Source organism: Carassius gibelio, chromosome A13 (assembly GCF_023724105.1).
Source record: "Carassius gibelio isolate Cgi1373 ecotype wild population from Czech Republic chromosome A13, carGib1.2-hapl.c, whole genome shotgun sequence".
Classification (NCBI taxonomy): Eukaryota; Metazoa; Chordata; class Actinopteri; order Cypriniformes; family Cyprinidae; genus Carassius; species Carassius gibelio.
This window is the reverse complement of record NC_068383.1, coordinates 20337233-20349706: the sequence shown is the minus strand read 5'-3', so window position 1 is coordinate 20349706 and position 12474 is coordinate 20337233. Positions and strand designations below refer to the sequence as shown.

General features: G+C 36.1%; 1 protein-coding gene across 1 annotated transcript in view; it reads left to right on the top strand.

The window, feature by feature from the left end:
* LOC128026453 (protein kinase C epsilon type) overlaps nucleotides 1-12474 on the top strand; it is a 97243-nt gene that overhangs the window by 77762 nt on the left and 7007 nt on the right. The window contains exons 12-14 of the mRNA XM_052613631.1: nucleotides 9016-9154; nucleotides 10285-10473; nucleotides 11570-11716. Of these exons, the coding sequence (XP_052469591.1) occupies nucleotides 9016-9154; nucleotides 10285-10473; nucleotides 11570-11716 (475 nt within the window). The remainder of the gene's footprint in view (nucleotides 1-9015; nucleotides 9155-10284; nucleotides 10474-11569; nucleotides 11717-12474) is intronic.

Here is a 12474-nt window from a genome sequence, read left to right as displayed (position 1 = left end):
TTATGTGGAATCCATCTTGACTGTCCAAAAATATCACAAGTTTGCATGTTGTTTATGCAGCATTATTCTGTAGTGCTGGCGTCATACACATGACATTTTACATTGAAACTGCATGAATGACATCAACACCAAAACATAACTTGCACATGAGAACTGAATCTGTCATACATATTGTAATACAGATTTCATCTCAACACTACAACATAAAGCTGCATAGAAATAACATGCAACCCTATGATGCTTTTGGAATTTGTAATACAGATTAATTTGTCATTCCAGTATGAAATTGTTTGTATGAGGCCAGAACTTCAAAAAAAAAAACCTGTTATGTTTTTTGGACAGTACGACAAGAAAATTACAAGCTGAATCTGTAAAATGACAAATAAATCTGTTATACAGATTCATTTGTCATTTTGCGATAAAACTGCATACATGACTTTAGAACTACAAAATATATCTGCACGTAAACAACATGCAAACCCATAATGTTTTTGGATAGAATGACAAAAAAAATTGCAAGCTGAAACTGTAATGACGAATGAACCTGTAAAACAGATTCATTTGCCATTTCGCAGCAAAATCATATGTATGACTCCATCACTAAAAATATTAATCTCCATATAAACAACATGCAAACCCGCTATGTTTTTGGACATTGTGACAAGAAAATTACAAGCTGAATCTGTAAAATGACAAATGAATCAGAAATACAGACTCATTTGTCATTCTGCTGTAAAATCACATGTTTTATGTCAGCACTCCAAAAGAAAAGTTCCCTGTAAACTAGCCTATGATATTTTTGGATGGAATGATGACCACAATGTAACAAGATAAATCTGTCATGTAAATGACACATGAAATACAGATTTATTTGTCATTAAACAAGTTCAGCTTGTCACTTTTCATTGGGTTCAACAGAATAATGCCGCAAAGTCATCTTGACCTCTTCTTCCTGTTGTCCTTCTGGGCCTCATTGAACCCAGCGACCTGTGAGTTTCCTCACCCACCCATTCGCGGCCTGGTCCTGAGCTCTTTCTGGTCTTCGACAGGAAGAATCTCATTTGGAGTTTAATGTTGTATTGAATTAAAACCACTTCCTCCCCAAACTGGCCTTCCTGAACCCAGATTTTCAGAGACTGAAGGGAAATGGGGGTTCTTATGAAAGTCGGACACTTAAGGCGAATAGATCAAGCAGAGACACTGGTTCTAATTACATGGAGTTTATTATTTTTCCCCCTAAAAAAGAAAAGATAATCTCTGCTTTTAGCTACTATAGAGACTCCTTCATCAAGTTATTGGTATTTTGTAAGGCACTAGAAACCAAAATGTGTATTGTAACATAGAACTTGTCAAAACTGCCAAAAGTTTTTTATTTTTTATTTTATTATCTCATTTTGAGTGTGTCCTTAAAAAATAAACTGCATGTGCAGGATCTATTTAAGAACACAGTGTGTTGGACGACTGCCATGACATCCATTCATGTCTCTTACCCACCTCACAGTCGTCTGACCCCTTGTTTATGGTTGCGACTGCTGACATGACGTTTCTTTAGTAAGAAAGTGGACAGGATGTGATTTGGTCAAAATGAATGGCTTATTGTGTGTTATAAGAATAACAGCACACACACACATACATGGACTTCCAGTTACACACCTCAAATTTAGCTCTGGCGCCAGTTCTGTCGATTACATGATAGCGAGGACCCGACTATGACACACTGAACTAGTGCTCTGCCATCACTGAAGGTCACTTCATGCAAAGCGTGCTGGGAGATTGATTGATCAGAAGGCCCAACTATTCTGTCTCTGCTCTGGCCCAGCACAGGAAAAAACAAAGGAAGCATAAATTGTGCAGGTACTCCATACAAGACATGGGTTTTACAAAATAATATGGTGTCCTGGAGACCAATTTCCCACCAGGGACATAAAAACATTTCACTCATCTGTCTGTCTGTATGAATATATGTTATAAGGGAAATTGTTCAATATTGTTTATAGGGCAGACTGGAGTAAGTTGTCGCTTTTGGAAATTTTTAATACATCTTATTTTATAAGGAATTTTAAAAAGTCAAAATGTGAATATTTATTTTTACTATCAGTTTTTTTTCTTTCTTTGTGTGTGTGTGTGATTTATTTATTTATTTATTTTTATTTTTATTTTTTTTGCTGTAGCTGTTTTTTTTTTACAATTGGATACAATAAAAGCACAATGACAAGATTTTATCTACTTTTTTTAACTCAAATTACAGTGCTTATGACACAGGTTTGGGCAAGTGGTCACTTTTTTGGACAATTATTAAAGTGATTTAAGTATATTTCTTATAATTTAAATTGGCCAAAGAAATGGTTTGATATTTTCCATGTTACTCATAATTTATTGATATACAGGACTGTTGAAAATGTAGGTGTTGGTAAGCTTTTTATTTTTAAATGTTTTGAATGTTTCTTCTTCTCAAAGACGAAGTTTCTTCTTCTTACTGTATTCCATTTGAATATATTTAAAAATGCAGTTTATTCCTGTGATGAATTCTCAGTATCATTACTAGTCTTCAGTGTCACATGATCCTTCAGAAATTCATTCTATTTCTGAAATGCATTCTAATATACTGCATGCTATTCCAAAAAAAAACAAAAAACAAAAACTATTATTTATCAGTTGAAAGCAGGTTTGTTGCTTAACATTTTCATGCAAGCTGATATTTTTTCAAAAATTCATTTTTTTTCTGTTCTAAACCTATCATGATGAACGTGGTAAAAAAAAAAAAAAAAGGTGTGACATTAACACTGGTCACCCCTAAATCTGATCAGCCTGCTTAAAGGGGTCATATGATGCTTTTTTAAAGATCATTATTTTGTGAATTTGGTGTTTCAAACACATTATTTTTTCAAATCCTGTACATTATTGTAGGTCCTCTTTGCCCCGCCTCTCTCAAATGTGTTGTTTTCTACAAAGTCCCTCCTCCCGACAAGCATAGTCTGCTCTGATTGGCCAACTGACCCAGTGAATTGTGATTGGCCGAACACCACAAGCACTCGTTGGAAATGTAATGCCCCTTTCCATAATTGAAAGCTTCATCTTTTAAAATAAATATAAAGACAGTTAATAACATCCTTAGTTTTACAATCAGTTCAAGTCCGAAAGAGAAACAGAGTCGTGTGACAGACACAGTGATGAAGCTCGTATGTGCCTGAAGTACACAAGTAACGGACAGTTAACACAGCTGACTCCACAGCTGACCCCCCCCCCCCCCCCCCCCCACACCTCTCTCTCTCTCTCACACACAGACACGTGTGGACACAAACACACACACACACACACGTGCGACACGCAAAACTCAATATCAAAAATGAACATTCAATAGCAAATACTTGAACTAATAACAAAACGTACTTACAGTAGCTGATGCAGAAGTGTCAGATTGTCGTAGCAAAGTCAGAATGACCTCCTCTCCTAGGTTAATGAAATGGTCATCCATAAAATGTGTTTCTGTTCTGTTGTAAGTAATTTTAAAGATTCCTAAATATATCTACTTTCAGAAGGCCAAATAAAGTGCTTTTGCTTTCTCCTAGATACACACAGCATCTCCCTGACATGACTGCTTCAACACTTACTGGTTACTGAAACTGCTTTCTTTGCGTGAACATTTGAGCGGCATTACGCAAATATTTCCACATAGCGGCGTAGACATGTGGGGGCGTGTTTAAACGAGGTGTTTTAGGGGGGCGTGGCAATGTCTTAACTTTGATAAAGAATATTTCTTTAGATTTGAGACTTAAGTCTTTGCAACTTTACAGATCTTCTTCATGCACCAAGAGCTTGTAACACTCCAAAGAGAAAGAAGAAATTGAAGTCGCATATTCATCATAGCTTTCAGCCTGGCATTTAACGAGGTTGCTTCAGTAATAAGTTTAAGCATAGCTCGTTGACGACATTATGTTAAACTTTTGGAAATTTCCAATGGTTTTAAATAAAGTTCCCAGATTGTTCCCCCTTTTGACTTTGGTGTCATTCTGATTGGCATCCTTGCATTTTGGGAAAGCCCTACATTGCAGGAGACCAGCATGTCGGAAGGCAGTCTGCGTGTCAACGCTTCTGCATGCAAGCACATGGCAGAACAACATTTTTTCCCCATGAGAACCAATTTCACCTCACTGTGACCTTCCACACTTACCAAAAAAAAAAAAAACTAAATGCAGAACATTCTAGAACAAAATGTGCAGGGGCAGCTTTCTTCTCCCTATCAGGGAAGGGCATGGTGGCAGTTTTGACTAAAACCACAGAAGTTTGATCTGGTTAAAGAGAACATGTTTGAGCTTGAACTCCCTCCTGTAGATTGCAGCTTTGGTTGTTTGTTCAGATTCAGCGCTCTAAAAATAGATAGTTAGAGCAGGTAGCATAGAGGAGCTCCTATGCTTGATAACTCATCTTTTGTTGACCTGAGGCTCTTGAGAGATTTTGTAACGGTGTAACATAGGCCACCTGGTCTCATGGCATAAATGTTACTGGGTGCACCTTTTAGCGAGATGCAAAATATCACTGCAGTTTGAGTGTTAGGGGTATGGAGGACACAGAAGCACTGGGACTCAAAAGGGTTTGTGAAGGAACAGTGTGTGCTGGTCATTGTTGTAGTAATTCCACACCTTGTTCTTGCAAGATCTTTTTTTCAGATGGGTGTGTTCTTTGTAACCTTTCACTTAAAAAGCATGTTCCATCCGTTCATTTATATCAACAGAGAAACAGCAGTCTTGTTTCTGTGGTGCCGCTCTGCAGGTGACCTGGGCAACTAGTTTAATTGTGTAATTTAGTTATAAACGCGCGCGTTTACCGCAGGAACTTTATCCAGGAACTAGGGACTTTGGGTCAGTACTCTGTGTGTTTCCACCGCAGGAACCAGGAACTAAATAAAGTTCCGGATAAAAAACCCCTCAGAAAGTCCCTGCTGGCGAGGTGGTACTTTTTCAAAGTTCCAGAACTTTCGGGGGCGGGAACTGGGGGCTAAACATGCTGATTGGTTGAGTTTACGCAGCATTGTGATTTCAACCGCCATTTATTCGGATCAATTTCAAAATATTACTGTTATTATGTCATGAAATGTAATTTTAAAAGTATTTCAGTTGAGAATGTAGTTGTTAAAACTCTAATCTGTAGTTTATCTGTAAAGACAACACCTATTTAAAAATATGTTTCTCGGTCAGCTCCACGCGATCAGCGGGAGCTCAGTCCTCATCCACCTTCTGATGTGTGCTGATGGCTCTGATGTCTCTTTAGTGGTTAAACATAAAATATAATTAGTTTTGGGTAAATCTAACAGGTAAAATTTGGTCTGGGGGGAAAAAAGTTGATGGTACAAATGTTCCGGGTAATTTCGGTGGAAATGCGGCAATAGTCCATCGACTTGCATTGCATAATGCCTAATAGATCATTGGTTAAAATACATACACACAGTAATGAAAGTGATGAGATTTCTCACTGCATGCTTGTGTAACATTTGTGTGCATGCATTTGTGTAAATTTAGCCAATGTTAAAGTATTTTTAAAAAAAAACTTTTATATTTTTCATTGTTCCATGAAATGTAAACTTTAAAAGGATAAGCGGTGCTAAACTAATGTTTTAACATAGATATACAGTATATTATTACATTAGATAATACTGTATAAAATAAAACTATTAGAAATATTTATAGACTGTTTTTTATTTTATTTATTCGATTTTAATTTATCTTTATTTTAAAACATTTTAAAATTACTTTTGATGTCAAAGTTGAATTTTTAGCATCAATACTCTAGTATAGTCATTTTAAAGAGACATGTCTTATTATTACCAATGTTAAAAACAGTTGTGCTGCTATATATATATAAAACACATACACACATAGGCGTAATGGTTTTTATACTGTACAAACTATATATTCTATCGCCCTACACCAACCCTAACCCTCACTGGAAACTTTGTACATTTTTACTTTCTCAAAAAATCTCATTCTGTATGATTTATAAGCGTTTTGAAAAATGGGGACATGGGTTGTGTTCTCATAAGTCACCCTCTCCTTGTAATACATGTGTCATACCCATGTCATTATACAGAGCTGTGTCCTGATGTCACAAAAACAAGAGCACACACACATACAGTGATTTATCATTCTAAATATTTGCACACAATGGTAATATAAAATATATGGTATTTAATAGATATTAACATTAAGTGTACAATTATTAATTAATATTAGCAAAAATAATTTCTGTTCATTCTAATTTTCTAACATTATAATGAAGTGTAAGTCATGTCATTCCTTGGTTTGATGTAATGGAATAGTTTCTTGTCCTTTGGAGAGAAAAAAAAATCATATTTTTCAGCTATCTAGCGCATTTTTTTAGCAATAGGGGGTTGCTGTTTACGTAATGGAAAAATCACTCCTCCAGATTCACTTGAAAACACAGGAAATATTCTAAATTGAGTCAATTGCCATTTCACTCTCTCTCTCTCTCTCTCTCTCTCTCTCTCTCTCTCTCACTCTCTCTCTCCCTCTGTTTCTCTCTGTCTTTCTCTGGCTCTGCCTTGTGTTCTTAACATGTCAATACTTTCCTTCAAATGAAAGGAGCTCTAGTGAAATTTAATACAATAGTTAATCTTATCCTTTATAGCCCTTTTGTGTTTTACAGCTCATTCTGAACTCCCAAACTTTTCCTGTTGTTTATGTTTTTTCTGTTATCTTTATTTAAACTGCCTTTCATTGATTTTTTTTTTAAAGCACCTTTGCAAATGTCTTATTGCTTTTAGGTTTACATATTTGAGAATTTAGCATTTTTACATCTAGCATTTCATCTTTATTAATTAATTTATGAAAGATAAGTGGGATTTTTTTATTAAAGACATAGGTCTGCTAATGATCCCTCTTGCCACTTCTTAAAATGAAAGCAAATGCTAGAGCAGCAGTCACCATTTCTGCACTTCAAAGAGTAAAGATAAGAGTGGCCAATGTAGCAAAGTCACATAATCTAAATCAACAAGTGTAGCTCGCAGGATGAATTAAGCTCTCTTTCTTGGGAAAGAGAGGAAGGGCGACGTGACCGGGACAGGTTGGAAGGTGTGTGGAGTACCTTAGGCCTTAGACAGAAATAAGAGACAGATGGAGAGATGGATACATCTTGTGATGTAGAAGCGTATGTGGGTATAGAGGAGAATACAGAGCAGCCGTTCCCGTCTCGTGAACTTTTCACCTCTGTCTTTCTTTGAACCTACACTAAAGGTCAAACACACCTACTCTTTCTTCAACTGACTTTTTCACATTTTGATAATAGTTGATGACTCAAGTGGATATATTTTTTTTTAACATTTTGTCTCCTCAATCAAGAAGTCGGTCATACATTTGGGAAGCAGGTCTCTCATCTTTCCAACATTCATTACTAACGCTTTTCCGCACTTGTGCATGTAAAGACCTCTTGGTGGGGAAAGACAGAGAGGAATGAAGCCCCTCGCGCCAACGGGAATGTGCCGAGCACCAGGGTGCCTTTCTGAAAGGAACAGTTGCGTAAGGATCCGATGCTCCCCTCCCTTTCCAGTGAGGATGGTTTTCTGAAAACACCATTGACTGAATGACATCCTGCGAAGTGATGTTGACATTCTTGCTGCAATCAACCATCAAACCCCAATCCAACTGGCTTCATCCAACTCTGTGTTGTCTTTCATCAGTTGCACCTTATCATCTCGCGCTTTCCTTTTCTTTTTTCGTTCACTCTCTCTCTCTTCTCCTTCTTCTTGTGCTGGTTAAATTCACTGCAGGGGTACATGCAGAGCAACTTGTACAGAAATGTGTTTCTCATGTTTTCCCATAAGGATGAACAAATACTGCTGCATTGACAAGTCTGGCCTGAAATATGTGTTTTTACACTGAATTGTTTTTTTTTTCTTTGCATTATTACTACTAAAACCTGCAACTTTATTTAATACTGTATGTATGTAAGTAATACTGTAGACAATTTATATTTTACTTAAGTTAGAAAGTAATGTTAAAAAAAGTATTTATAAATAATTAAACGGATATGGCACAGATATGTTCAAATATTAAATACATAATAAATACAATTATGACAATCAAACCATATTTAAAACGTATAAAAAATATTTTAAAAGTACTTACTTTTCAATTAGTACATTTTTCATATTTTGAATTATTTAAATATTTAATATTATTTTATTGACCTAACTGTCAATAATCAAATTCCACTACAATTTTTCTTTTATACTGATTCTATCTATTTGATTTGGCAAACATGACTGAAATGTGATTGGTTGACATACAAACTATCAACAGCTGTTTTCAAATGTCACATAACTATGAAGGTTTAATGATTTCAGGTGCAGGAGTGTTATAAGTCCTGTCAGAACATTGAAAGAATATTTCAGGCTGATACAGAATGTGTTTTTACTATTTCACTATTTAAGAAAATTTTATTTTAGGATCTTTAATAAAATAAAGATGGAATTTTTTATTTATTTTATTTTATTTATTTATTTTATTTTTTATTTTTACTTTCACAAAATGTATGTCATGATACTTAATTGACTAAAACTTCTGAAAAGAATTGCATATTCTATTAGAATGTTTGGTGTCACTGGTCTTTCTAGTGTGTCTGTTTGTCAAAGATTGTTCTGTTGCAAAGGCTGGCTTCTGGATATTAGCGTCCGCTTGATCAAACAAATAACAGATATTTGAGCGTCAGTAAATGATTCACCTGCTGTGTTGCAGTGTTGAGTGTTGCTTAATGTTTAAATAGAGACTTCCAGAATCTAGGTCATGCGTCAGTCATTTTAGAATGCTTAAGATGATTTATCTCTAATTCAATTGCATTTTAAAGTTACAGGATCCAAACAAATGATATAAAGTGAAGATGAAAAAAAGAACTATATACTTTATGTGTATGTGACATTACAACAACTTTAATGAGAACTCCTTAGTACATTCTACATGAAGGTTAATATTGCTGTTTAATACATTTGATTGAATTTCTTGGCAGGGATTTGAAGCTAGACAACATTCTGCTGGACGCAGAGGGTCACTGTAAGCTGGCAGACTTTGGCATGTGTAAGGAGGGAATCCTGGGTGGCATCACGACCACAACATTCTGTGGCACACCAGATTACATTGCCCCGGAGGTACAGTATTTCACACATGCACACACACACACACACACACACACACACACACACTCACAAACACACACACACACACACACACACACACACACACACACACACACACACACACACACACACACACACACACACAAAGACAGACACTGACAGTCTCTTTTCTAATGCTATGATCCATATAATTTTTAAATGGCCATATATTCTTTTGCTAGTTTTCATATTGTGTTCCTCATTCATAAAGCAATAGCAAAGATACTCCGTAAATTAAGAAAATAATTTTTATGTAATTGACACATTTAAATGCTTTAAGAATGGTTTTATGAATACTTGTTATGAACATAGACTAATGTTTTGTATGTTTCTTGAATGTGGCCCGATTTAATGTTTAGTTTTAAGTGTTTTCCACCTTTTGTCTTTTTTGAAATCCCTGATATTCAGATGTATGTTTACATGTTTTTCTTACATTAATAACTATCGGTGGCTGCAGAACTTCACAGAAAACTACAGGAGAAAAAAACTCTGCAAATTGGAATTGGGAATGCCCTTCATTCATAATTTTCATTCAAATTCCAATTCAATTCATATCCGATGTCACCTGCATTTGTTTTAAATCAACCATATTATAAAGACTTGCATATGAAATAATAGTAAAAAAAAAAAAAAAGAGAGAGAGAGAGAGAGAAAACATGCTTTTTGACATCAGGTGCTTTTTATGGCTCATATAGCATGATATAAGAGAGAATATGGAGCTCATATGGAAGGAGGGAAAGTTTTATTCATTGCAGACTTCTTGGATAAAATGCATAAGACATCAGTTATTATCTTATATCTCTCAATAATAAGTCCAGTAAGTACTCATCTGGAAATATTACTAACAAGATAAAGTTATTCTTACAGACACATGAACCATAACCTGAAGGTGGACATTTCTACACACATTCTTTCAACTGCTAATAAGAGTTTAGTACCCTCCATCTCCATTTATCACTTTACACCATATGTTCATTATTTCTATATGAATCTGCAGGTTTTCCTCCCAAAACCAGCTCAACATATCTGTTCTGGGTCTGAGCTGGACCTGATGGTGTATCTTCAGTATATATTCAGCTTCAGCTGTGACTGATCTTTTGCAGATCCTGCAGGAGCTGGAGTACGGCCCGTCAGTGGACTGGTGGGCTCTAGGTGTGCTGATGTATGAGATGATGGCTGGCCAGCCTCCTTTTGAAGCTGATAATGAGGACGACCTTTTCGAGTCTATTCTCCATGATGACGTCTTATATCCCGTGTGGCTCAGCAAAGAGGCCGTCAGTATTCTTAAAGCGGTACGTGTCCGGATTTACTCTGGGATCACTCTGGGAATTCCTAAGAGTACAGTTTGCCAACTGATTATTATTAAAGACATCGGTCTGCGAATTATGCCTCTTGCCACTTCTTAACCTTTCGTTTTACTACCGTCTGTTTGTCCGTGAAAGAACAGTTAAATAACAGTAACAGCAAGAGAAGGCGACAGCTCGGAAAAGCGACACTCCTTGTGGGAAAAGAACAGATTGTTTGTGTTCCCTGCTGGAGTTTTGGGTTGCGTAATCTCAGAGGTCTCATTTCAGCATTTACAGGGTTCCTCCTCTTTTAACTGTTCAAATTGGTTAAGTGCATATGACAAAGAGCTAATGAACTATTATTTCTTGGAAGCATATGTTTTAGGTCATGGTTCATTTCTAGATCTGCTTTGTCTCCAGAGCTTCTCCTATAGTACTTTTGAAGTATCTAAAGTGGACACAAATTGTTGATATAAAAGTATAGAGCTCTGAAATGTGTCCAGTAGTTAATTAAACAGTCTGAAACCAGCGAATCAAGGTCTTCAGACTCAATAGAAACTTCCAGATAAAGTGTGTTTGGAGCTAAACTCTGTAGGACGTTGGACTTGACACCCCTTTTATAAATCTACACATAGATGCTGACTTCAGTGGCCTTCCGTATGACAGTGTGATACGTGCCGTTTTTGTTATTATTTATTTGAGTAAGCGGGTCAGTTCAGGAACGTGACCAGTTCACATTCAAATCTGATAATGGCTATGTAAAAAAAATGGGGGATCTGACCAGAAAATCAGAATTGAGCACTAAGGCTTGAAGTTTGTTTTGTGTGTTGCGTTTTTTCCTTTACGTGTACAAGATTTACTTTGGCTGTCCTTTGCCCGTTTGCGAAGCTTTGTGGGAAAAGCAGTCTGTTTGTCTTGGACGGCGTCGTGTCACTCTGCGATCTGACTCAATGGCACTGTGGTCACATGACCTCAGGTCATTCTTCCACAGGATGCAGTCTTATATCATGCATACTGTACATCTTCACTGATCATCCCAACTCAATAATACACGCTGTCAACATTATGCTTCTCTAATGTTTTCTTCACTTCATTTTTTTAGTTCATGACAAAGAGCCCCAGTAAGCGGTTGGGTTGCGTAGTGTCCCAAAGAGAAGAAGAAGCTATTAAAGTGCATCCGTTCTTCAGAGATATTGATTGGGTACTTCTGGAACAGAAGAAGATCAAGCCGCCTTTCAAACCACGTATTGTGAGTATCATGATGTGTGAGATACTATGGATATTCACTCTGTTACACATCTAGTGCTGCCTTCTAAGGCAGCATTATGTGCATTTATAATTTCTACAGAGGTCAATCCCATAATGCATTGCAAGATATATGTTGAGTGACTCAGTATCTATGAATGTCACTAAAAATAGTGGTTTTATTAAAAGTTCACTTCAAATTCAAGTGGCGTTTTGTTGGTCATTGTTGACCAACTTCTTGTGAAATTCACAACTGCTTGGATTCTTATTGAAATTACTGCGAGAAAAAAGGCAGCTAAAGGCAATAAAGCCATTGTTTATGAATAACACTAACCAAGCATGACATAATACATTTCTCAAAATTCTGCAACACAAAATAATAACACACAGTTTCAATGTATTTGAAGTTTAACAGAGTGCAGCAGTCAGATTCCCAAAGTAAAAATCACATTCATTTTCTCCATAGGAAATTGATTTTAAATGATAATCTATTAATCTTTAAAGACAGACCTACTTTGAGCTGTGAGGTTGTTAATTGATGGTAGATGCTTGTGTTGAAGCCACCAGTGTGCATTATTTCAACCTTTGTCTTTCTTTCTTTTCTTTTTTTCCCCCTTTTTTTTAACCACCATGTTCAACAGGGGAATTCCGGGTGAAAAACTACATTACCCATGATTCTGCAGAATCATGGCAAAAGAACATATTGGACTACTAAAATATTTGTATGCATAATATGCATATTTTGTGATAAGCTTAAAATAT